Source organism: Misgurnus anguillicaudatus, chromosome 3, assembly GCF_027580225.2.
Source record: "Misgurnus anguillicaudatus chromosome 3, ASM2758022v2, whole genome shotgun sequence".
Classification (NCBI taxonomy): domain Eukaryota; kingdom Metazoa; phylum Chordata; class Actinopteri; order Cypriniformes; family Cobitidae; genus Misgurnus; species Misgurnus anguillicaudatus.
The window spans coordinates 5,160,230-5,184,413 of record NC_073339.2 but is presented as its reverse complement, the minus strand read 5'-3'; the positions used below and the strand labels follow the sequence as shown (position 1 = coordinate 5,184,413).

General features: G+C 37.2%; 3 protein-coding genes across 3 annotated transcripts; 1 reads left to right on the top strand and 2 right to left on the bottom strand.

Moving 5' to 3' along the window:
- Window positions 1–1,263: 1,263 nt before the first annotated feature.
- Window positions 1,264–5,108, bottom strand: sertad2a (SERTA domain containing 2a). The gene is made up of 2 exons (XM_055204198.2): window positions 4,920–5,108; window positions 1,264–2,613 (listed from the first exon to the last, which is right to left on the bottom strand). The coding sequence occupies exon 2, from the start codon at window positions 2,600–2,602 to the stop codon at window positions 1,574–1,576; it is 1,029 nt and encodes a 342-aa protein (XP_055060173.1). The 5' UTR covers window positions 2,603–2,613; window positions 4,920–5,108; the 3' UTR covers window positions 1,264–1,573.
- A 5,367-nt stretch (window positions 5,109–10,475) lies between these two features.
- rab1aa (RAB1A, member RAS oncogene family a) lies at window positions 10,476–16,774 on the bottom strand. The gene is made up of 6 exons (XM_055204193.2): window positions 16,590–16,774; window positions 15,709–15,781; window positions 13,351–13,446; window positions 13,024–13,119; window positions 12,062–12,193; window positions 10,476–10,822 (listed from the first exon to the last, which is right to left on the bottom strand). Exons 1-6 carry the CDS (start codon window positions 16,601–16,603, stop codon window positions 10,625–10,627), a joined length of 609 nt encoding a protein of 202 aa, XP_055060168.1. The 5' UTR covers window positions 16,604–16,774; the 3' UTR covers window positions 10,476–10,624.
- A 1,557-nt stretch (window positions 16,775–18,331) lies between these two features.
- mb (myoglobin) lies at window positions 18,332–19,946 on the top strand. The gene is made up of 4 exons (XM_055204194.2): window positions 18,332–18,471; window positions 18,787–18,872; window positions 18,951–19,170; window positions 19,325–19,946. The coding sequence occupies exons 2-4, from the start codon at window positions 18,790–18,792 to the stop codon at window positions 19,463–19,465; spliced, it is 444 nt and encodes a 147-aa protein (XP_055060169.2). The 5' UTR covers window positions 18,332–18,471; window positions 18,787–18,789; the 3' UTR covers window positions 19,466–19,946.
- The last annotated feature ends 4,238 nt before the right edge of the window (window positions 19,947–24,184 follow it).

The window sequence follows — 24,184 nt, the reverse complement described above, 5'->3', positions numbered from 1 at the left end:
TGTCCATGGGATCGATGACCCCTGCAGAAAATAACAATAAAACCATTCCAGAAAATTCTATTGGTTTTATTGGGAATTTTATTGGTTCTAATGGAATATGGCCCAAAACACACTACAGTGTAGTGGTTTTAATGGTAAAAGCTAAGGGTTCCTATTGGTATTTTAATGGAAACCGAATTTTCTGTAATGGTTTTATTGTTTTTTTTTCAGCAGGGACCTTTGGAATATGCTACACTAGGTTCAATTTATACCCAATTAAAGGTCCCATGTGACCTTGCTAAAGAGCACTATGGCTGTTTCTCAGTTCCAAGAACGCAAAGAACGGACTTGCGTTTCTCGTAGAGATCGGTCTTGCCAGGCGACCTCGGAAGAACGAACTCAGAAGGTCGCGAGAACACAGAACGCACTTGTGAGAATTGAGATGTGTGCGATCTTCCTGTTTGTCACCTCAAGAACCGACAGCCGGATGACGTCAAAGTACCGCGAGAATGATTCAAGAAATCATTTTTGTCTCGTTCTCGTGATCATCCGGCTGTCGATTCTTGCGGCACCGCATGAAGTCGAACAAGCCTATTGTTTTGCCACAATGGCTGTTTCTCAATATGCGTTCTTCAGCGATCTTGCGTCCTTGTGTTCTCGCTCTGCGTCATCATTAACCGCCGAAGTTCAATTTCTTGATATCGAGGATGCATCAAATGCAGACCTGCGTGCTGAAATCTGGGGAGGTCAGGTGACCAACAGGAAGATCGCACACATCTCAATTCTCAAAAGTGTGTTCTGTGTTCTCGCGACCTTCTGAGTTCGTTCTTCAAAGGTCGACTGGCAAGACCAATCTCCATGAGAACGCAAGTCTGTTCTTTGCATTCTTGAAATTGAGAAACAGCCAATGACTTCTGGGGCGTAACGCGATTTTAGCGCAAGTCTGCACTTGATGCGACCTTGATATCAAGAACACATCCGGGTATTTTCATGCGTCCTCTGTACTTGCGTTCTTGAGGAATAGTAATTGAACTTCGACCGTTAACGATGACGTAGAGCGAGAACACGAGGACAAGATGGCAGAAGAACGCATATTGAGAAATATTTTCCACATATCATATATGGTATTGTTGCTCATCTGTGCCCCACCTTGAAAAAGACGATTTCCACAAAGCTCATCTTTCTGAAAAAGCGCGGTGTGCTTCGATTGGCCAGCTATCCATTGCGTTCTGATTGGCCCAATAAAAGAGCTATACGTTTTATTCATAATGACAAAGTCAGAAATATTTAAATTACAATTTTATTATTATTAAAACATCTGTATACTAAAATAAATGGAATGTATCAAAATATTAAAAATGTAATACAACAGCTGCAAAATGTCTCATCCATTTTGTACTTTTTGCACCTTTTGCTAGAGTACAAATTCTCAAGCATGTAAATAAATATCTTCATCATCACCATAAAACCTCTTTTGGTTTACATGCCATAATACAAAACTCTGATAAAAAAACGGACATTAATTACTACTAATTTATCACAAAGGACGAAATGTACAAAAAAATGTTTTAAACAGGTTTATGTGACAGTCAAATTAAGACCCAACCAAAACCTCCATGATGTGATCAAGTTCATTAAGGTCTGATTTGAATGTCTGATTTGATGGAAGAGCCGCTTGGCTCATCCCACCACTACCGTAACCGGTTAGCGTCTTAATAAAATCATCCTTTACCATGGAGACGACTTTTGAGGTGCCTGAAGATGCGTTTAAGGACGAAGTACATGTTGTATTGTCAAGCAGGAGGTTGTCTATTTCTGTAAAGAGAAAATCATCCAATGAGAAATCAGCGAGAAGTGAAGGGCTGTTGTTAAAAAGAAACTGGGCGGAGTCTGACAGTGAAGGGGTGAAGTAAGATAATGACATCAAGTCCATGGATTCATTTGCAGGTTTGATTTTATTTGAAATACTCAAGCCTGGTTCTGTTGAGTCAGCATTACTAGTAATATCTGCCACATCCCTGTTTAATGTGGGTGAGCTGGGTGTGTCCGGCTCCGACGAAGAGGTAGAGAGCGAGGGACCCGTATGTGAAGCAGTTATGCCCACAGTTGGACACAGATCCTCAATTTCAGCCAGTGCTGAGGTGAAGCTATCCTTTATATAATTGGATAAAGGGGGGCAGTTTCTAGTACCAGAAGGGGATGTATGGATGGCAACAGATGACTGCAGTGAGAGAAACAGATGTCTATCCTCTTCCAACAGTGACACCGGTGTCAGACTGCTCTCAGTGTGAGATGAGGACTCAACATCACAACCTGCTGACCGCTCCGAACTCCCATCAACAACACCTAATGGGGACCCGGCACTGGGCAATGACCAGGGTAGAGCGCCCTCCACTCTCAGCTCGTCCTGGATGTGACGAAGTGTGTTTGTGATGAGAACCCTGCGTGCCAGGCCTGGATCTGAGTGCGCTGGCTGGCTGTGCAACTTCAGTAAAGAAAGGTTAAGCACCGTCTGCCTCTGAAGCCAATAACAGGTGGGTGACAGTTCCTGAGGAAGGCCCATTTTGTTCTGGTCATTCTCTTCCTCCTGCTCCAATTTGCGTTTCAGGCCTTTACCCAACATGTGTCAAATATCTGAGAGAGAGAAATTCAAATGTTTTAATAAATATATTAATTATGTGTTTTATCTAAATCAAAATAAATATAAATTATTTTAAAAAATCAAATTATTATTCATTTTTCATTTATTTAATCATTTATAACTGGGCAAAGATTAATCGCGATTAATCCCATACAAAATAAGTTTTTTTTCTTTATACATTTATATGTGTGTGTGTGTGTGTATATTATATTTTTATATACTCCATATGATATATAAATAAAAAAAATATATATATAAATAAAAAATTTCGGAAATGAATATATGTTTGTGTGTTTGGTTAAATATAAATAATAATTACACAGAGGACACATACGTATTTTATGGAAAAAAATAACTTTTATTTTGTATGCGATTAATCGCGATTAATCTTTGCCCAGCACTATTTATAACACAATATACAATGCAAAAAATGAGTTTCTTATACTTAATATTTTTGTCCTGTTTTCAGTACAAATATCTAAAGATTCTTAAATCAAGATGCATTTTCTTGGTTAACTAGAAAATAAATCTAGTTTATAGACAAAAAATTAAGTGAATTTGTGCCTAAAACAAGCAAAAAATCTGCCAATGGTGTAAGAAAAAAAATCTTAAAATGTTTTTTACATCAAACACTTATTTCAAGAAAAAATAAAGACAAATGTTTTTTACCCCATTGGCAGATTTTTTTTGCAAATTCACTTAATTTGATTTTTTGTCTAAAAACTAGATTTATTTTCTTAGGTAGTTTTGCTCGTCAAGAAAATTTTATCTTGTTTTAAGAAGTTTTAGATATTTGTACTGAAAACAAGACAAAATAGTAAGTAAGAAAGTCATAATTTCTTAAATTCTGTATAATTTACATTATGTATAATTTACATTTTAATATTATAAACTATTTAAAAACTTTTAAACATACATTAACAATAATTCTATATAAACTATACATTTAAAAACATTTAAAATTAGCTCAAAAATGAAATATTTTATTTATATTATTTATGTATTTATACACTGTAAAATATGCAGTATTTTAACTTATAAAATCCAATTGAATTTGTCTAACTTAATTTTGTTAACTTTTCACAAGCCAAAACTTAAAATAGTAGGTTGAATTGACTTGCAAAACCAAGTTGATTTAACTTTATGCTAATTTTTTATAGTGTATAGTTAGTTCATCCAGATTCAGAAAATTGAAAGAGAAAATATTTTTTTCTTTGAAGATTGGGCAAACACCCAGACAATCATCCGCCTATGACAACTTACTACACAGATGACTCTTTTTTTAAGACTCTGAGATTCCTGTAAATCAAAGGGGTTCCTGGAAGTGCATCAAATTGCATCACTTCCTCCCTTAAAATGCAGCTATGGTTAGAAGTTTGATTCAGTCGCCCAGTTACATAATAAGCAGTCCTTATAAATTCACGTACTTAAAATGCCACATTAAAATTAAAATTTAGTTAAGAACTCTGAAACTTTGTATTTTTTATTTGATCTATTATGCCGTGTGATTGTATGATGTCATGCGCCTTTGTGATGTCATCGGTTGAATATAGAGTGAGGTCATAATGTAATGTATGCGCGTATGTGGTTCGCTTTTGTAGTCAATGCAATGGAAAACAGTCATCTGCGTCATATCCATATCCATATACATGTTAACTAGATGTGTCAGTTTAAGTAAATGTATAGTTAAAAGTTACATGTAAAATACCACCATGTGAAGGTTTGTATGTAAAATATTACGTGTAAATATATTGAGCCATCATGATGCAAACAATTTCAGCAGGTCGGATTAAAGTGACTAAACAAGTGACATTTTGTTCTGCACACCCACACAACCATTAGCCCAAAGTGAAACTCGCATAGGCTTACAGTAAAACGAAAGCTTCACTGCTGTTTTAAACTTAAGTAGCCAAACAAACAATAAGAAAATGCCTGCATGGATTGTGCTGGAAGCTATGAAGTTGAACCCACCCCTGACCACCTGCACTAAAATCACCGCTGACACACAGCACAGTGGATCATGTTTCAATATCGACCCCGAGTAAACGGTACGTTTCTAACCCTAATAAAAAAAGACAACCTACAAAACGCCCCCACATATTCAAAGTGTAAGTAAAACATGAAAGCATACAAAATGATCACATCTATAAATAACATTAAACACAATACGTTATTTTTTTGTATCGTTTACGCGATTTTCCCTCTTCGTTCAGTATGCGTTTATGTTAGATAATAAAGTATTTGATATTTTGACTACATCGTAATGAACCACAGTGTGCTGAACTGATCATGAACTCACCACATCAGGTCATCTGAAGAAGTGAAACGGCTCATCGGACTTGTTTATCCGTCATGTTTTTTTGTATCGTGTTTACACGCTCGCATCGCGGTGTAGTAGTTAACTCGATCCAGTCATCGGACTGACCGATCTGTTCCGCCTTTAACCAACCCTCAAGCGGAGTCTTCATGAGTGACGTAAGCTTCACAGATGCCTTGCGATATTTGATCCGCCAACGAATCGTTCATTTGAGCCGCTTTGACGATTCGATTGAAGCGATTCAGGTTTGTAATATCGCTCGACTGATGAGGTGAAACGCTTTCAACAATATTTAAACTAATAATGTAACCGCAAATAAGACAAACACCACTGTTTAATCACCATTTAATGTCAAAATATACTATCTCATAAAGAATTACTTTTATAGCATACAGCCGCTGGTTACAGAAATGTAGATACATCCTGCTGAAAAAAACAATAAAACCATTACAGAAAATTCTAATGGTTTCCATTAAAATACCAATAGGAACCATTAGCTTTCACCATTAAAACCACTAGACTGTAGTGTGTTTTGGGCCATATTCCATTAGAACCAATAAAATTCCCAATAAAACCAATAGAATTTTCTGGAATGGTTTTATTGTTTTTTTTCGGCAGGGATATCATTGTAATAGTCATGGTCACTGTATTGTCAGTTTATCCAATCAAAAGAACAAAATAGTAACATTGTTTAATGTGCATATTAATAAATAATATGCAAATAATTAAACTAATGAAAGAAATATTGTTCTACAGTCGTAAACAACAATATTTTCAGCGAAGAATCCAACATTTGACATTGATAAAAATGATTTTTCTACAAGTGATTATAAAATAAATGTGACGTTGGGAAAGCCTGTTGAGTGAATCATTCTAACCGTTCAAAGTATTTGATTCAGTTAAATGAATCGGACTGCACAGTGCTGTCATCTCTCTCATTCCAGTCTGCATATGTCAGTGAACGTGAACACTAGCTCAACACACTCCAAAAGAAAAGCCACAAGTATGTGAACTATTCACGACACGAGCCGAGCTCTATACAACTTTCAAGTTTCAGAAGTGCAGGGCCACTGTTTGTGTAAAACACCGAGCAAAAGAATAATGATACATTTATTCATAACTTCATTATTTCTTTGTCAATGTTTTTGAGTGTTCAACGTGGGTACTTTGGGAACAAACAAAAAAGCTAAGAAATGTTTACTGAAGTCTGTCATTTTGGGGATTGTGATAATGATTCATATACGCTAAATAATGTTTTATATACTATCCCAAAAGTTGAAAAGCAATGAGATTGGATCAAAATCAAATAGAGACATTTGCTTAAAGCGACAGTTTAAGCCCTAGTTCACCCAAAAATGAAAATTTGTCATCATCTATTTACTCTCATGTTGTTACAAACCTGTATAAATTTCTTTGTTTTGATGACCAGAAAGGAAGATATTTTGAAAAACGTATTTTGAAAAACAGATGTTGGGCACCATTGACTTTCATAGAATTCCTACTATTAAAAAAAATCAATGGTGCTTCTGATCACCTTTGGTACAAACACTCCACAATATTTTAATTTTTGTGCTGATAGGCCTATCCCTTTAAGTCTCCTTTATTTACAGTTTCATTGGACGAATGTGTGGTGACGCGATAATGCGGCTGGTTGGAACTTTACTTCCGGTTTCTGTTTGTTTAATGGTCTGACTAGTTGCTGAAACTGAACTCTTGAACAAATACCTCCCTGAAAATAATGTTTTGGTTTCCTAGGTAATCTATGGGTTGTTTATTTTGCTTGTTATATATACAAACTACTTTAAAAGGACTTTGTTGTTATTTATTCTAAGCGGAGTTTACCGGAAGTTACATGTTTTCCAAGAAAGCTGCTTGTTTATGTTGTTACTGCTGAAACCGTCTATAGATTTAGCATTATTTACAATTATTTATTATTTATTTAAAATTCTGTAGAAATTACAGTTGCAGCTGGGTTTCCGGTAACTTACCGTAGATGTAAATTTATGTTATTTACTGGCAAGAGTTTGTTCAAAGTTAAATGAACATTAAAAATGACAAGTCTTTGTCTTTACAGAGTAAAACTAAAATAACAGCATAAAGCAAAGCATTCTGGGAAACAAAATCTGAAGCAAAAAAACAGAAAAAGGTTGATGATGATTTCTGGTTTTCAGAATGCTTTGCATTAGGCTGTAATTGTATAGTTTAATTCTACAAAGACTTGTTAATATTTAACATTTATTTAACTTTGAACAAACTCTTGCCAGTAAATAACAAATTTAAATCTACGGTAAGTTACCGGCAACCAGCCGCAAGTAACACTTCTATGGAATTTTTTTACAGTGTATGATGCACCCCCATTTTGACAGAAAGCTAGGTATGTGTCATGTGTTTGTAAAGAACATTTTTGAAAGATTAAACAGACGTGTGTTGAAGATCAGCCATATTTGTAGAAAGTGAGACACACTTTTAGACATCTGTCCACTTGATCGTGTTTTCCATTTCTCCACCTTTCATACTATCCAGATGGTCTTAACAAGAGAAATGACAGACAGAAGCAACCCATCACAGCTGCTGACTCATTTTAAACCATCCCTCACCTTTATAACGTCTGCTCGAAAACCACATCAAGCACACAACATAACCAATTCAAGTGGGAGTTCTGAAATTTTCAATTTAATAGCAAATTCATTACTTATATACGTACTCATGTGCATGATGCTACACACCGGAGTGATGAATACACAATTATACAAAAAGTGCAAAATGATCTTAGGATGTCATGCCAAAAAAATCATACCAATGATACAAAGTACTCAAAACATCATTGTGCTGGAAAGCAAGACAAGTTTTATCATCTATATATTAACTTTAATGAGATTATTTGTGTTATTTGCTTATAAACAGAATGTCATTTTCGCTTTTATCTTCTGCTTAAATCCATCCACCCCCCATCTTTATCTCTTCTGTCCAGCTCCTAAACAGCTGCCACACATAACTCCGCCCCTCGATCCCCCAGCCTTTTGTCTATCAGCCATCGCAGATGAAATAAAGGCGAAAAATCACTATGCACACCCCCATAAGCACATGTGTTGCCATTGTCCTTGACCCTGACCTCTGAACCCTGCAGGCCACGGTGAAGACAGCTGTCTCTTTTTGCAGAAGTGTGTGTGTGCACATGTCTAATGTTCAGGCATGGCATTCTGCCTCCTTGCTTTCATTGTGTGACTTTTCACATGATACAATACAGCGTACGCCTTAAAATCCATTGGGATTACTTTTCTTGACATATATCTGTAAAGGAATTGTTGCAGAGGACGTCAATTCGCAAGGGATTAGCGATGTTTGTAAAATGCCAGAGAGATGGGTGAGATGTCTTAGTTAAGACTAACCACAGATGGAGTTTATTAGGTTTACTATCACATATGCCACTAACACTGGACAAGCATGCAATACGTTTTCTTAATTTTAAGTAATTTATATAAAATTCACAACCTTTGAAAAAGTGTTTGTGAAAACTTGTATTGGGTTCAAACCCATTACCTTTTGCACTGCTAATGCAATGCTCTACCACTAAGCTATACAGGAGCATTTTTATAACTTCTTTAAAAAAAGGCGTAAGTCAATTAAATATTCTGTCTGTGATCAACTTCAGCTTTTTGCGCCACCTAGTAAAACAATTAGTCAAAGGGTCAAGCTGCTGTTTATAGTGTTTGCCTAAATGTATCAATATGAAACGCATCAGAAGCTGCGTTTCCATAAAAAATTTGCGCAAAACTTTAGCGCTATTTTCTAAATGTCCACAAACTATTGTGAAATAATGGCATTTCCATTAACCGATGTCATGCAACAATGCGAATTACATAAAAATACTGTGAAGGCATCTCAAAGGCATAATCGGGCATACACACCAAACGCGAGTTCAACGATTTGCGCGAATAGATTACAAGGTCAATGCAAAGAGGTGATCAGACGCTTCCTCGCGGAGTGATGCGAATGACACGATATGGGCGGCGCATTTGCAGCGAAAACACACGCTATTCGCCTCAAACGCGTCTTCACCCAAGTTGAAAATATTCGAGCGAAAAATTCGCATGAGACGAAGTTAAATCACACGAGTAATCTAGAGCGAGTAACGTAGCATAAAAGCAGTCGACTCTCAAATCGCTCCAGCGGTTTGCACATCCACAACACACCTCTTCGGTCTTGTGTTATAACCAAACATACTGTGCCATATTAAAAAAGACGACCATGCGACCTGTAAATGGGCAGTTTTCCAATATATTCCTTTTTTGAATTGCATGAAAAACCACCTAAACAAAGCGTAAAAATGAGTGCTATATATGAGTGTTTATGCGAAATTGCCGTTTCCATTGGGCACATTTTCGATTCGCTATTTCAAAATTTGTTTATGTAGTTTATATGTTATGATGCTGTGTTTTCTTTTTTCTATATTTTAAAATTGTTCAGCACAACGGTCTGTTGTATTAATAATGCTTTATAAACTAAACTAAATTTGAAGAGTACGGGAAACACAGCTAGTCAATTTCAAAATAATACAAAAAGTTCCAGTTAAAACCATTTTTATTAAACATTTCCTTCATAGTTTAAACATTGTGTGACATAAAAGAAAACAAAAAATACAAGAGAAAAGCAATATTTTAGCTTTGAAAACATATTTTTTTTTACATATTTAACTATTCTCCGTGACTTTTTGTTTTACTGTCATTTGTCACTCAATGTAAATCAGCACGTGAGTGATTACATTTATATACCGTAGATACATTTATACATTAATCTGATATAGTGCCTGCATTGGTGTTACAGTGACGCTCTTGTGCTGTTGGTAAACAAATGCTGACAGTTTTTTTTAAGTCCAATATACATCATATATATATTTATATTACATAGTATCTGCAAAAGCAACTGCTAGATTTGACTTCTAAATAACTTTAAATGGGCAGCTGGTGTGTCAAGTTTTGGTTCATAATATTTTTTTAATTATTACACAAAATCCGCCGCGTTCAGAGGACCAATATCTTGAAATGCTAAAAAGCCCAACTAAAATATAATGCAAATGATAAACAACGAATGCCCAAATGGGCAAATGATCCACCAAACTGAAGGCAGAAGCTGAGGAAGCGGTCACCGTAGCAACCGCACTGGGATCCACAGTAACGGAACCCACAATTTAAAAGTCAATCATGACCTCACAGTCCACTCCTCTGCTGATAGGTCAGATGAGGAAGTTCAAAGCCAAATCTAGCTGTGGTCCTTTAAAAAAATATTAATAATGGGACATCATCGTCCGAAGTGCTGGAATTTTGTTTAAATGGACCTAAAGAATTTAAGACGTTTAACCCCAACAATTGAGGTTCTGTCACAGATTTTAGTATGAAACAGTTGGGAAAGTGTTTGTTTGGTCATGCAGCTATTTGCATGCATGATACAATATCAGGCAATGTTTAATTTGATCCTCTTATTATCATTACATTTCCTAGTCCTTAACTCTCACACACACACACTTACTCACACTCTCTCTCTCTCACACACACACTCTCTCACATACAAATGCACACACGCACGCACTCTCTCCACCTGCTCAATCAGCTCTAGTATACGGTAGGTAATGTTACTGTTGTTTCGGTGATGTTATTGGGACATCTGTTTGCTTATAAATCATCAGGGCCTCAGCAGCACCCTCCAGCGGACGATTTCACTGGCGTGCTCTGAAAGTTGACGTTGGATTTGTCCGCCCCTCCTGCTGTGGCCCCGGGTCCCATTCTCTTCTTGATCTCAGCTGCCATGGTCATGAAGGCCTGCTCTACATTAGTGGAGCTCTTTGCACTCGTCTCGAGGAACGGGATGCTCAGAGTGTCTGCAAACTCCTGAGAGAGAAAAGATAAACATACATATAATTACAGGTACATCATCACAGTTGACTATTTTCAACTTTAGGGACACAAAGCAAACAACTATTCTTAATTTATGGATAAAACACAATTTTAGGGTGGCACTGATATATCGTCCTATAATCGGTATCGGCAATTTGTTTAAAAACAGGTGATGATCAGGGCAAATTATGTCCTGACAATCAAAAGAGGGTGGAAAAACACATCTAATGTCATGCTGTTTGATTTTAAACTGGGTGACAATGACAACAAAATAGCAGTTTGTACGCTCTGCACTTTTTTATGACGTAATAATTTGACTTAAACAATAATCATAAAGCAAAACTATCGGTATCGGTAGATGTCATTCTAATGGGACATACACACAAAACCCAAGTAGATTTGCGCAAGTAGATTACATACAAAGTCAATTTAAATACGCAAACAGATGCAGGGCGATGCAAATGATGCTAATTAAAAACTGCGATTGCCGTAAAAAAAAGTGTCTTCGCATTAAATCCTGCAATGCTTTGCGTTTGGTGTGTACGCCGCATAAGTAAATAAATATAGGTATTAGCACAAAAAAATTTAAAATTAATCTTGTTTGTTATTGTATCAAAATTGCTTTTGTATTATGAACTAAATGACTTACATATAAAGACATATAAAGATGATGATATACACACGTGACCACACATCAGTAGAGAAATGTATTAAAGGGGCCATGTCACAGGAATTTTTTAAGATGTCAAATAAATCTTTGGTGTCCCCAGAGCACATATGTGAAGTTTTAGCTCAAAACACCATATAAATAATTTATTATAGCATGTTAAAATTGCCACTTTGTAGGTGTGTGCAAAAATGTGCCGTTTTGGGTGTGTCCTTTAAAATGCACATGAGCGGATGAAGTGCAAACACTGATCACAATGATGGTGGTTTGTTGAAAGTGAAACTCAATTGTTCTGTGAATTATTTTTTTCTCTGCACTAAATGGCAATGATGTGGTTGGATTAAGGGGTGGTATTATTATAATAAGAGCTTCTTATGACATCATTTTTTCATGTGCTTGTAGAGAATGGTTTACCAAAACTAAGTTACTGGGTTGATCTTTTTCAAATTTTCTAAATTGATACCAGCACTAGAGACCTAATCATAGCACTTAATTATGGAAAAAGTCAGATTTTCATGCCATGGCCCCTTTAAATGTCTTAGTTAGGTATTGGACAGATTGCATACCTTCGCTGTTGTGTAGTCCACAACTTTTTTTGTGGTCAGATCACATTTGTTTCCCACCAAGAGTTTGTTGACATTTTCACTAGCGTAACGATCGATCTCCTGAAGCCACTGTTTGACGTTATTAAAGGACTCCTAAACACATTCAGATAAAAACATAAGCCACATTTTTTTTCAGTAGCACTTTACATACTTTGTACATACTATGTACTACTTATTATGTGACTGTGTAATTACTAGGTACCAATCCTGAACCTAACCCAAATCCTAAAATGTTCAAGCTTTATAATGGTAGTAAATGGTGTTTCTGATTCAAAGCCCAAGAAGTCCATCCGTCTATCACAGAAGTAATCTACACGACTCCAGGTGTTAACAAAGACCTTATGAGGTCAATGTGATTTTCTAAAAAAAATATAAATATTTAAAACGTTATGCTTAGGGCTGTGCAAAAATATCGATACAGCTACACTCTCTCGTGAACGTGCATTAGTCGTTTCCTGAGGCTAATTATTTTAGTTTGTAAAGTTTTAAATATGGGTATTTCTCTTCCAAAATCGAATCTGTTGCCCTTGGAAGGCCTTTATTAACTTCCTGGAGCCATGTGGATCTTTAAAAGGATGGATTGACTTATTGGTCTTCAAATCAAAAGCACCATTTACTACCATTATAAAGCTTGGAACAGTCAGGACATTTCGAATATAACTCTGATTGAAACAAAATAATCATATACATCAAAGATGACTCAATGATGAGTAAATCATGGGGTAAGTTTCATTTTTGGCTGAACTATCCCTTACAGTATAGTATATGCATTTACCAGTATTTTGTTTGGGAAATACACTCCAAGTGCATGTACTGTAAAATTTGCAACAATTTTTTCCATAAAACATGCACAAAATGCATACACTCGCTGAGGCTAAGCAAACGAATCATATTGGTGTTGCTATGACAGAATATTCGGTCACCTGATCCGTCACATCGTAAACAACAATGATCCCATGGGCTCCCCTGTAGTAGCTGGACGTGATGGTACGAAATCGCTCCTGGCCTGCAGTGTCCCACTGGTGGTAAAACAAAAACATCAATATTCACACTAAAACATATTGCATGCATAAATCGCATTAATTGCATCCGTGTCACATATAACTCAAAATAGCAGGAAAAGAAAAACAAACAGCTCTGTCTGTGGTTTTACTTGAGTAGTGTCGAGAGAAACAATTGTTTGCACGACATGGAGCTTGTAAACCAATTAAGTTCACATAAAGAGTAAGTTTTGGACTCCAAGCACTTACGATCTGTAGTTTGATGGTCTTTCCATCCAGTTCTATCGTCCTGATTTTGAAGTCCACTCCGATTGTGCTGATATAGCTCTCTGTATATGTGTCGTCCTGAGAAAGGTTCACAAGACTTTTTAAGATGTAAAATAAATCTTTGGTGTCCCCAGAATATGCATGTGAAGTTTTAGCTCAAAATACCATATAGATAATTAATTATAATAGCATGTTAAAATTGCCACTTTGTATCAGTGGCGAAGCTACGGGTGGGCCTGGCCGGGCCTGGGCCCGCCCACTTTGAGTTGTGGCCCATCCAATCAGAAGGCCATTTTCCAGACAAATGTGTAAATAATTTAACAAAAATAAATAATAGTACTACGAATAGACGTCTTATCACACTATAATTTCATATATGTAATAAAATTATAAATATAATTAAAATATAAAATATAAGTGCAAGTTTGCATGTTCAGGCAGTTTCGCAGTTTTCTTTTACCCTATTGGTGCACACGCTTGTCAACATGAAACGTTGAATATGATTCGTCAGTCATTGTTAGTTCCGCCTACGCGCGATCGAACTGAATTTGAAAATAGCGAGTTGCAAATCATCGCGTTTAACAGCCTTTCCACGATGACATCTGCTGTTGTATGTTTACTTTTGGAGACAGAGACTATACATCACTCATGGAAATGTTGGATTACTGAGGACATCTTTTCAAACGTCGTCAAAATGAAACGAGCACTTATTACTTTGATAATGACGTCATGCTGTGTCAAAGACTGTTCTTCACCACATACTGTATAAAAAACATGTAACGTTACGCTCATCGATGATAAATGCGCGTCTGAGAAATGTATTTCTGCTTTTCTTTGCGCGAAGGGACATATTATGATCAAAGATATTGGACTTTGTTATTATGATCGAGACTTTCTACATCTTTAACCAGAAGCCCCGTCTCAGACCAGTAGGACATGTAAAGGTGAGTTCAGACATTTTCGTAATGTTTATAGTGGTGTCATTACTATTTACAGTTTATAGTCAGGACTCTATTAAGTTACTCCAGTCAACTATTTAAGGGGGCAGACTCTCCGTTGTGTCATAGACTGTATGATTTACTGTTGCTGGAATAAAATGTACACTTAAATGACAACACATGCAATTTTGTATTACGCCATGTTGTTTGATGGCCATTTTCTCATTAAATAACAATCTCTCAAACGAGTTCTTTAGTAAAATCAAATCACTAACGTTACCTGTTGAATCTGTCGTATTCTATGACGCTTTCACGTCATGCATTTTGCTGACGAGGAATGACAAATCATTGTTCGGAACTATGTTCACGTAACGTAAATAGCGTACAAACTAATTCCTTTACTAATTCAGTTTATATTGAGTTCTGCGTTTTCAAGTGAATTAATAATTTGGTGTGGCACTGCCCAAAGACTGTATAAAACAGGCACAGCCCCACCTGCCCATATACTGTAGACAAGCTACTGTTGGTTATTTATAAGTTGTTTTAAGTTTGGCTTAGGTAGCGTGCACACCAACGTTTTAAAACGCGGCTGAAAACGCCTGGAGGACGCCAAATACCAGCTGTTTTTTCAGCCGAGCGCTTTGGTTGCTGTGATACTTGAGCTGTGAGCAGGTTGGTTGTTGTGATATTTGTCCCGCCCTTCGTCCTCTGTGATTAAACGGCTGTGTGAGAACTTACATCGACAAGCTGAGCTTTTTCAATAAATGGACAGCTGCTGGCTGTTTTGAAAAACGCCATGTTTCCATTGGGAAAAGAACATACGCCCACCACCGGCGTAAAAACTTTGTTGTGCACGCCCCCAGTTTATGTACATTCTATGCTTTGCCCACCCTGTTTTATAAAGGCCCACCCACTTAAACATTTCTGGCTTCGCCACTGCTTTGTATGTGTAAACAAAAATGTGCCATTTTTGGGTGTGTCCTTTTAAATGCAAACACTGATCTCCATAATGATGGTTTATAAAAAATTGAAACTCAATTGTGCTGTCAATAATTTTTCTCTCTGCACTAAATGGCAGTGTCATGGTTGGATAGTTCAGATTAAGGGGCGGTATTATCCCCTCCTGACATCACAAGGGGAGACAAATTTCAATGACTTTAATTTTTCACGTGCTTGCAGAGACTGGTATACCAAAAATAAGTTACTGGGTTGATCTTTTTCACATTTTCTAGGTTGATAGAAGCACTGGGGACCCAATTATGGCACTTAAAACATGGAAAAAGTCAGATTTTCATGATATGTCCCCTTTAACTATGACCTTCTTGGCGGCTTGATCGCAGTACACTTGTGCAATAACAACGGCTAAGTTATCTGCCCTGACATGTGTGTGCTAATAACTTACAGCAAAACGTAACAGAAGGCAAGACTTCCCAACACCCGAATCTCCGATCAGAAGAAGTTTAAACAGGTAGTCACTAAGGGAGAACAGAAAGGAAGTTATCTCACCTATTAGTGCTTAATAACACATTTATAATATGTCACATAGCCTGCGTTTATCACCACAGCAGTGACTGAACAGCCAAAATGAAGGGTGTGATGGGATGTCACGTGACCCCATATGAGATTTCTGTCAGGTGAGAATCCCCCACCATGGTTTTATAAAACCTTGCATTATCGTAGTACTTTGTTTGAAGTAACCTGGAGTGACTCGTGCATGGTACATGAATCATTCATTACTATGGTGTTGATCAAAGGTGCCTTTAAATATCCCAACAGGTCCTCAAGAAAAACTCTTGAGTGAGGCCTTCCTCACTTTTCATAACCACACGAGACGATCATCTATAAGATTTACGTTATCATTTCATTTCTTCATAAAGATGAACTTCTGGGATTCAAAGTTCATAAACCATTACATCCGTTTAATCTTAACTCAATAACGACGTGGCACTTTTTCTGTCTGTCGGACAAGAGAGTGAGCTCATGAAAAACAAAGTGACATTAAACATATATTATTATTATTACTACTAAAAACTACACATAGGTTACATAAAACGAATAGATACAGACCTAAAAATATATCATTTGATATGTAACGCGTCGCCGGTTGATCAGGACAAACAAGAACTTATTTTTCTAATAACAAAACATTCATAAATATGGATATCAAATAAATACTTCCTGATAATGTAACGTTAAGTTGATTATTGTTAATAATAAAAATAAAACACGTCAGCACGTGATATGTTTGATGTGTCATCAGCGATTTTCTTCACACAAACTTACTATTCAGGATTCATGACGGACAGCTTACAAAAACTCCTTGTTTATAAGAGTTATACGTCTTTTTCTTCTCCACAACAACGACGATTACGTTTCGAGGCTTATCTTCTGTGGTTATCCGTTGTTTTTTGGGAATAAAACCTGTTTGTCAGAGCGAAACGAACGGAACCGGGGTCCAAATACAAATCAAAAATGGCCGACCGACGGGGAAACGTGAATAATAAGAGACGATAATGAGTCGCGTTCTGCAGGCAACCCGTCACAATAAAAGTCCTGACAGCCAAGCGAACGAACTCTGATTTATTATCATTTTTTGAATAAATTACATAATTATTTGATTATTAAAAAATGCACGTTAATGGAAATATTTTCAAACATAATACATTTTATTATATTCAGTAAATTATAGAGTAATTTATTCAGATTGACATTTTTACTGCGTTTCCCGATCTAAGTTACGGAGACTTTTGTTCTGACTGAAAGTGAAAGGGTTTGTTTAAACGTTTCTGTTTTGTTTTCGCATCGCATTATATACGTATCAAATGATACATGTTTCTCAATTCATATTTTTTTCTGTGTATTTAATCAAATAAAAAAATCACTAAAACAACGCAATGTCTGTACAAAACGTAGGAACAGAAGTTCCGCCGGACATCCTGTAGCACCTTCACCGTTTGATCACCAGATGGCGCTCTAACACAAAACACATCATTACAAGTCCTAAAATAAATGCCATTTCTTGCCAGACCACTCGTGGCTCACATGAGATACCAAAATTGCATTTGGTGACAACTAGTCAGCCACAGTGTACTCTTATTTCACAGGCCTTTCTGTCTCTAATTCACCTATCTCTTGCTTTTTCTCAGTAATAATCATCCTGCAGAAGCATTTCTTTGTATTCTTCCTAGATTCTTCCTAGTCTCTTTTCTATCTAGTTATTCACATGATGCATCCCAATCCAGTTTGAAATTGTATACAAACAATCTGCATCTTAAGAAAGTTCTCTTTGGCTCAAACATAGGGGCACAGATAACAATCTTCATTTATTTGTTATCTTTAATGTTTCTGATAAGGGTTTGACGAGTGTAGCTGATCTTGAACTGTCTTTGAACCAGTGGGCTCTTCCCTCATCCAAACACACACACGTACGTTTTCAGAAGCAGGACTACGCATGCTATTAATACACCTGTCTGGTGACTGATGGAGGAAAAAGGGGGTCATAGGATAGTCTTGTCAAAGGACAATAGACCAATGGATCTGGACGGCTTTTCTTTTATTTCAGGATGTTAGTTTTTGTTATCCTGCATTTGTTTCACACACGTGTCGGTCATTGTTTTCAAATTACTGTCTTGTATGTCAGCCAAAAATGCATAGGCTGTATCCAATCACACTCACGTCAGACTGATGTCCAGTTTGCTTTATGGTTACAACTGTGCAGTTTTAACACCAATTGTGACGGTGCAAACATACTAATGAAAACCAAAACAAAGAAAATCAAAACATGCTAATGAAAAGCAAAACATAAATTACTTTTTAAAATAATTAAAGTTTGACTTGATTTCAATACACACTTTGTAAAACATGCTTTGTACAAAGTTTTCTGCATGCTGGAGCTTGTGGAATAATAAAACGATGAAATCTGAACATCCCAGAGTGCTCCACTTTCACTGCCTATGTGTGCGTGATTACTGCTGGGGGGGACTGAGGGGCGGAGTTAACATTTCATGATTGGGGAGGAATGATGAGATTGACAGGTTAGAGGTGGGGATCTTAGAAAGAGGGTGTATATAAGGTACATGTGGGGAGTCAGAGATGGTATGAGGCTTTTTGGAAACTTTTCCAAACCCACGAACACTTAGACTCTTCAGAGCGACCGCTGATAACGGTAAGTATCTTTGGTGAGAGTTTCAATTTGTTTGTGTAGTTGTCTATGTAGAATGTTTATGTTAGAATTGGTTAGGGTCAAATTTTTAAACTAAATTTTTTTTTAAATTGAGAGTTCAGATTTCCAATTTTAGGCTAAATTATCTGATTTATTGCTGTGTAATTATATTAAAGAGATTAATGATTAATGCAAATGGCAATCCTCAAGGTCATTAAGTAGCTCCAGACCACTGGTGCCTGAAACTAGGAAAACAATTTAGTAGCAGAATATTGACAAAGTTGCACATGTTTAAAGGTCATCTCTGCTCATGTTTAGACAATGTCTGACTTTGACCTGGTTCTGAAATGCTGGGGCCCAGTGGAGGCCGACTACACGGGCGTCGGAGGAGAAGTTCTGACCCGGTCAGTATCGAATCAAACATCTGATACATTTTTTAGAAGTTGACTCGATTGACGTTCTTGCTCTTTCTCCATATCCAGGTTGTTCAAGGATCACCCCGAGACTCAGAAGCTATTCCCTAAGTTTGTTGGGATCGGTCAGGGGGATTTGGCAGGAAACGCGGCCGTGGCTGCTCACGGCGCCACCGTGCTGAAGAAGCTTGCTGAACTTCTGAGAGCCAAGGGGGATCATGCTGCGGTCCTCAAACCTCTGGCCACCACCCACGCCAACACGCATAAGATCCCCCTCGTCAACTTCAAGGTAACGACACACAATGGCTTTCATTGATGTTGTGTCCTCAGGCTACGTTACAAAATCTAGCAACTATAAAGGGAGGCAGCAACCTTATATAGATTTGGAAAAAATTGGATATATACGATAAGTAAACCAAAACATTATTTTCTTTTCTTGACAGCTTATCACCGAAGTCCTGGTTAAGGTGATGGCCGAGAGGGCCGGACTTGATGGCGCTGGCCAGGCCGCTCTGAAAAGAGTGATGGAGGTTGTCATCAGTGACATCGACAAATACTACAAAGAAATCGGATATGCTGGTTAAACGAGACCAAAACCTCAGCAGGGTGTAGTACGCAGGAAAATGGGAGCATATTAGCGCTTGACATGTTATTTGCAAATAGAACGAAGCAAGCCAATAACATTAAATTGCCTTAAATTTGTCTACAAAAGTAAAACAAATCACTTATATAGCTATTCCTGTTTATGTTTTTGGTTCTGAATGAGGTCAAGTTTGAATGTCACAAGATCTTAATGATGATGTCATTGTATTGTGGCTTTAAGGTGCGTTAGGGTCTCAGGAGGATACGCATAAACGTCTGTGAAAATGACACACGTGCATGTTAATTTGTTTTTCGGATTAACAGTGTATAATACCACCGTGATTGAAATGATGACTGCATTAAAAAAAGAAAGTGTACAAATCAAAGCTTGTTTCTCTTTTTTGAAGGACCATTGCTTTTCTGCACGCTTCTTTAATGTTTTTCACGATTATTTGTTAATCAAAACGTATCAATAAACTTTGCAGTTACCTGCTGAAAAAAACCTTGCAGTTGTCTTTAATTGAATGCATGTTAAAAACCTCAAGGACATTTTCACCTTGTCATTCACTAAACCACAACAGCGGTCACATGAAAAGCGAGCCTAGGTTTCTTCGAAGTACCAGCTGTCATTCAAATACAATATTGCCAAGTATTCACATTAATAACGTTGAGAGCCAATTATGTGTGTGTGTGTGTGTGTGTGTGTGGGTGTTGTTTTGATTTATAGTAATCTGGTGGTTAATCATGTGCTCAAGTTTTATGGCCTGATGCACACAAGTTCTGTCTTGAACGAGATTTACTTACCACTATACCCTTCGGCGACCCTTAAACTTCATTGTGGAAGTTTGCAAAATCCAGACATCACATTATTTTCCCTTTCTAAGGAGTTGAAAACTGAACTATAAGGTCATTAGTGTAGTTAATCTGCGGACACCAGCTGAGGTTTTTCAGTCGTCCCTACCCACCAAACTTCATTCCAGCAGTCTTATCAGAGGTCTGCGGACGTGACAAAACCCACAGAGGTGGTGAATTGAACCAACGCTTATATGCTGAAATCTGTTTACCCACTAGAGATTAAGCTTTGCTTTGATCACATGACCGGCCTTTCTGGTTTAGGTTCCTATGGATGATGTGCATTTATGCATGTGGGCTGTTTTCAGATGTGGTTTTGTAAAATCAGACGTGCCAACAGTCACTCCGGCACCCTCTTTAGCATTACGCCGTTATGCTCTCTCTCTCTCTCTTTTTATTTTCCCTCTCTGACTCCGTCTCACTCGACCTTCCGTTAACTGCTTTCTATCCAGCACGTAGCCGGGGTCAAAGCGTACTGGGACCTGACCTTGTATTGCACTCCTTTAGCTGTTTTTAGATTTTATACACGCACATGTGTCAAAGCGGGCCGACATCCACGGTGCAGCTGTCTGCATACTCTAATGTACACAAATATTTGATCACATATGCTTCTTTATGTGGCACATTACAAATGACTCCATTAAGCTTCCTAAGCTGCGAATAAGGGACGTCTGAGAAGGTTGCATCTCTCGCTTACAATAAGACCTTTGTTTTCCAGGTCTGTCGAAGGGGGAGCATTTGGTTTCTGAGGACTTTTAACCATTCCCCGAGTAAATGTGTGTGTGAGTGCATGTCTCCATTGTGTATTTGTGTGTTTGATTTTCAGGGAAGCTCAGTGTCTTCCTGCATTATCTACAGTGAAAGGAAAAGGCTGGGCAGGAAACCGAGATATCTTGGGCTCCCTGGAGGGTGCCTGTTCACACACGAACCACAAACACGCAACGGAGCTTGTGCATGCATATACTGTACTTTACAACGTACATTACATTACAGCCGCTTGACGTCACGTTCTGCGCAAGACAAACACTTCCTATCCTCCAACAAAAATAACACAAGTGCATCGAAAAACCAGATGATGTTTACTTATAAAATAATTGGAATAAATCTGATCTCTTTAAAAAGTTATAAATCTCCTCAACGCTGCATCATGCAAAGCATCATTCGATGCATACGTCTCGTGCCAGGTTTCATGTTGATTTTTACATTTACAACAAAGGTAGTCTCATGCAGTAACATGAGCTATAGTATGATTGATGTACGACTTCCACTAATAATTACCCCAAAGTCATTTTCACACCTTCAGTACCCGTTTCTAAATAAAGTAGTACAGTAAGGGGAAAAGTGGTACGTGCGGTAATGAACGCATCACCCTGTTGACATGTCCCGACAGTCTCTCAGCATGCACACACACACCGTCTACATTATCCAGTAAATGAATGTGGAGTGTGAGCGATGCAGAACAAAGGCAGGTCTCTTGGGATATGGCCACATTGGAGATGTGTTTGTAAAGGACTTCAATGAATGCCGGGCAGTTCAAGGAACACAACCCAACAACCGTGAATGAACAAAAACAGCTGTTCTGTCCATTTTTTTATAACTATAAAGACATCAGATTTAGAATGCTAAATTAAAGAAAGTAACGAAAATAGACGTTTTACTAGAAGCAAACCAATGAACACTAGGTTAAAAAAATACAATTGCATGGTCACCTTCTAGACAGCGCAAATCGTGAGCTATTGCAATTGCATCTTTAATGGGATTGTTCACAAAAAAGATGCTAATGACCAAACAGATCTGGGGCACCATTCACTTACATACTCAATTTTTCCTACATTGTAAGTCAATGGTGCCCCAGGTCTTTTTGCTTACAAACATTATTTAAAATGTCTTCATTTGTAATCAGCAGAACAAAGAAATTTATACAGGTTAGGAACTGAATCATTTTATTAAGACACTTAAGTGTCTCTTAAAATAACATCCAAATGTCACTTGAGTTTGGTTACACTTTAGGGCATCATTGTTACAGTGTAATAACACATTTAAGTACCAAGTACTTATAATTAACAACACTTATTATAGGGTTGGTGTTGTTTTTGAAAGGTACTGTCCCAGTGACAACTTTTGTCCCTTTTTATGAGTGCGGTAGTGGTTGACTGATATGGGTTTCGATGCCGATATTGAGAAAGATATTGAGAAAGATTCGGCATCATGCCGGTGTGTTGATCTGCGCAACACAACATAATGCCATGTTAAAACATGAATAACGATTTGTCATTTGACTGTCTGTCAGACTTTGACTTTACATTTGAGTGTCTTTGCAGAAACAATAGATTTCAAGGACAGAAAGGTTTTTTGGCCGACTGAAAAGATTTATTGGCACTGGTGTCAAAAGTATTCACATCCATTACTCGGGTATAATATAGTACAAATACTAGGGTTTAAAAAGACTTCTGTAGAAGTTGAAGTATCAACTCAAGCTTTTTACTCAAGTAAAAGTGTAAAGATTTCAAAACTACTTAAAGTATAAAAGTATTCGAAGGAATAATATGCCAGCGGGCCTATTTTGCACTACCACACCTAATAAAAAAATTCTAAAGGCCATAATGACTTTAAATGATATATTAAAATGTTGCACTAGGCTACTTGTTTCAGCCGCATATATGCCCATTACAAATGTTACTAACACATTTTAGTACAATGCAAATACAACAAAGAACCACATATGTGTACCACTGAACATTAACACGTGTTTTATTGAGCAAAATATATGATGACTAGTTGCCTATAAGTATTGTAATGGTGCAAACAGTCAAACGTCAGATGCATTTCATCAGTAATTTCTATTGGAACTTTGCATATAATAATAAAATAAGCTCGGATAATATTTGGTTAAAGTCTAATTTCAAATCTCACGCAAAGCCCACCAAACGAGTTTGCAACATTGAATCACAGCCTAGTGTTAGCAAGCAAATCATAGCAGGTCTTGGCATGTACCTAGTTATAGCAAACACAGCAAATTTACCATTATTAGTATGTTACTAGGTTACTACAATATTGCCAATAATTGACTGAAATTAGGGGATTGGTTGGGACATCACTCAAGTTCTCATCTTAAAGGGACACTTCACTTTTTTTTTAAAAAAGACTTATTTTCCAGCCCCCCAGAGATAAACATTTGATTTTACAGTTTTGGAATCCATTCAGCTGATCTCCGGGTCTGTCGGTACCAGTTTTAGCATTAGCATTATTCATTGAATCTGATTAGACCATTAGCATCACGCGCAATAACCAAAGAGTTTGGATATTTTTCCTATTTAAAACTTGACTCTTCTGTAGCTACATCGTGTATTAAGACCAACGGAAAATTAAAAGTTGTGATTTTCTAGGCCGATAGCAAAACCCCCAGAGTTACATCAACTCTGCTGGGTGAACATATTGTCCCAATCTTACAGAGAGTTAAAAAGTAACTCTGAAGCAGAGTTAAAAGCTGCAATCAGTAATTTTATCCTCTCTATCACCATCTCTGTTTGAAACCTAAAATTGCACTTACTTTTAGAGTTATTTTCATAACTTAGGTTTAGATGTTGGCTGTTTCATTTAAAGTCACAATTATTGTGATTAGTGTTTGTTTTAGTCGGACTTGACCCTTGAGCGTTGGCTTGTTACTTTTTTCTAGCTGCTGCTGCAGTTTGTAGGAACTATATTCTCATTCCGGCATAATAATCTGTGACTTTGGAGCAATAATATTACGCGGCGCGCGAAAATAAGTAAGGTAACAAAGTATTTGTACTTTGTTACTTGGCACCTCTGTTTATTGTCCGATGCCGATAATAAAAAGTCAAATATCGACCAATATACCCACCACTGCA

Bases quoted from the DNA above. Each gene is read 5' to 3' on its own strand.
- sertad2a (XM_055204198.2), bottom strand. From the start codon at position 2,602: ATGTTGGGTAAAGGCCTGAAACGCAAATTGGAGCAGGAGGAAGAGAAT.
- rab1aa (XM_055204193.2), bottom strand. The intron at 13,447-15,708 runs GTAAGTTATTAG...AACCTTTCTCAG, and splicing joins GCCTTCTGTTACGTTTTGCT to GACGACACATATACAGAGAG. The intron at 10,823-12,061 runs GTATGCAATCTG...TTTCTCTCTCAG, and splicing joins TGGACTACACAACAGCGAAG to GAGTTTGCAGACACTCTGAG.
- mb (XM_055204194.2), top strand. From the start codon at position 18,790: ATGTCTGACTTTGACCTGGTTCTGAAATGCTGGGGCCCAGTGGAGGCC. The intron at 18,873-18,950 runs GTCAGTATCGAA...CTCCATATCCAG, and splicing joins GGAGGAGAAGTTCTGACCCG to GTTGTTCAAGGATCACCCCG. The intron at 19,171-19,324 runs GTAACGACACAC...TTTTCTTGACAG, and splicing joins TCCCCCTCGTCAACTTCAAG to CTTATCACCGAAGTCCTGGT.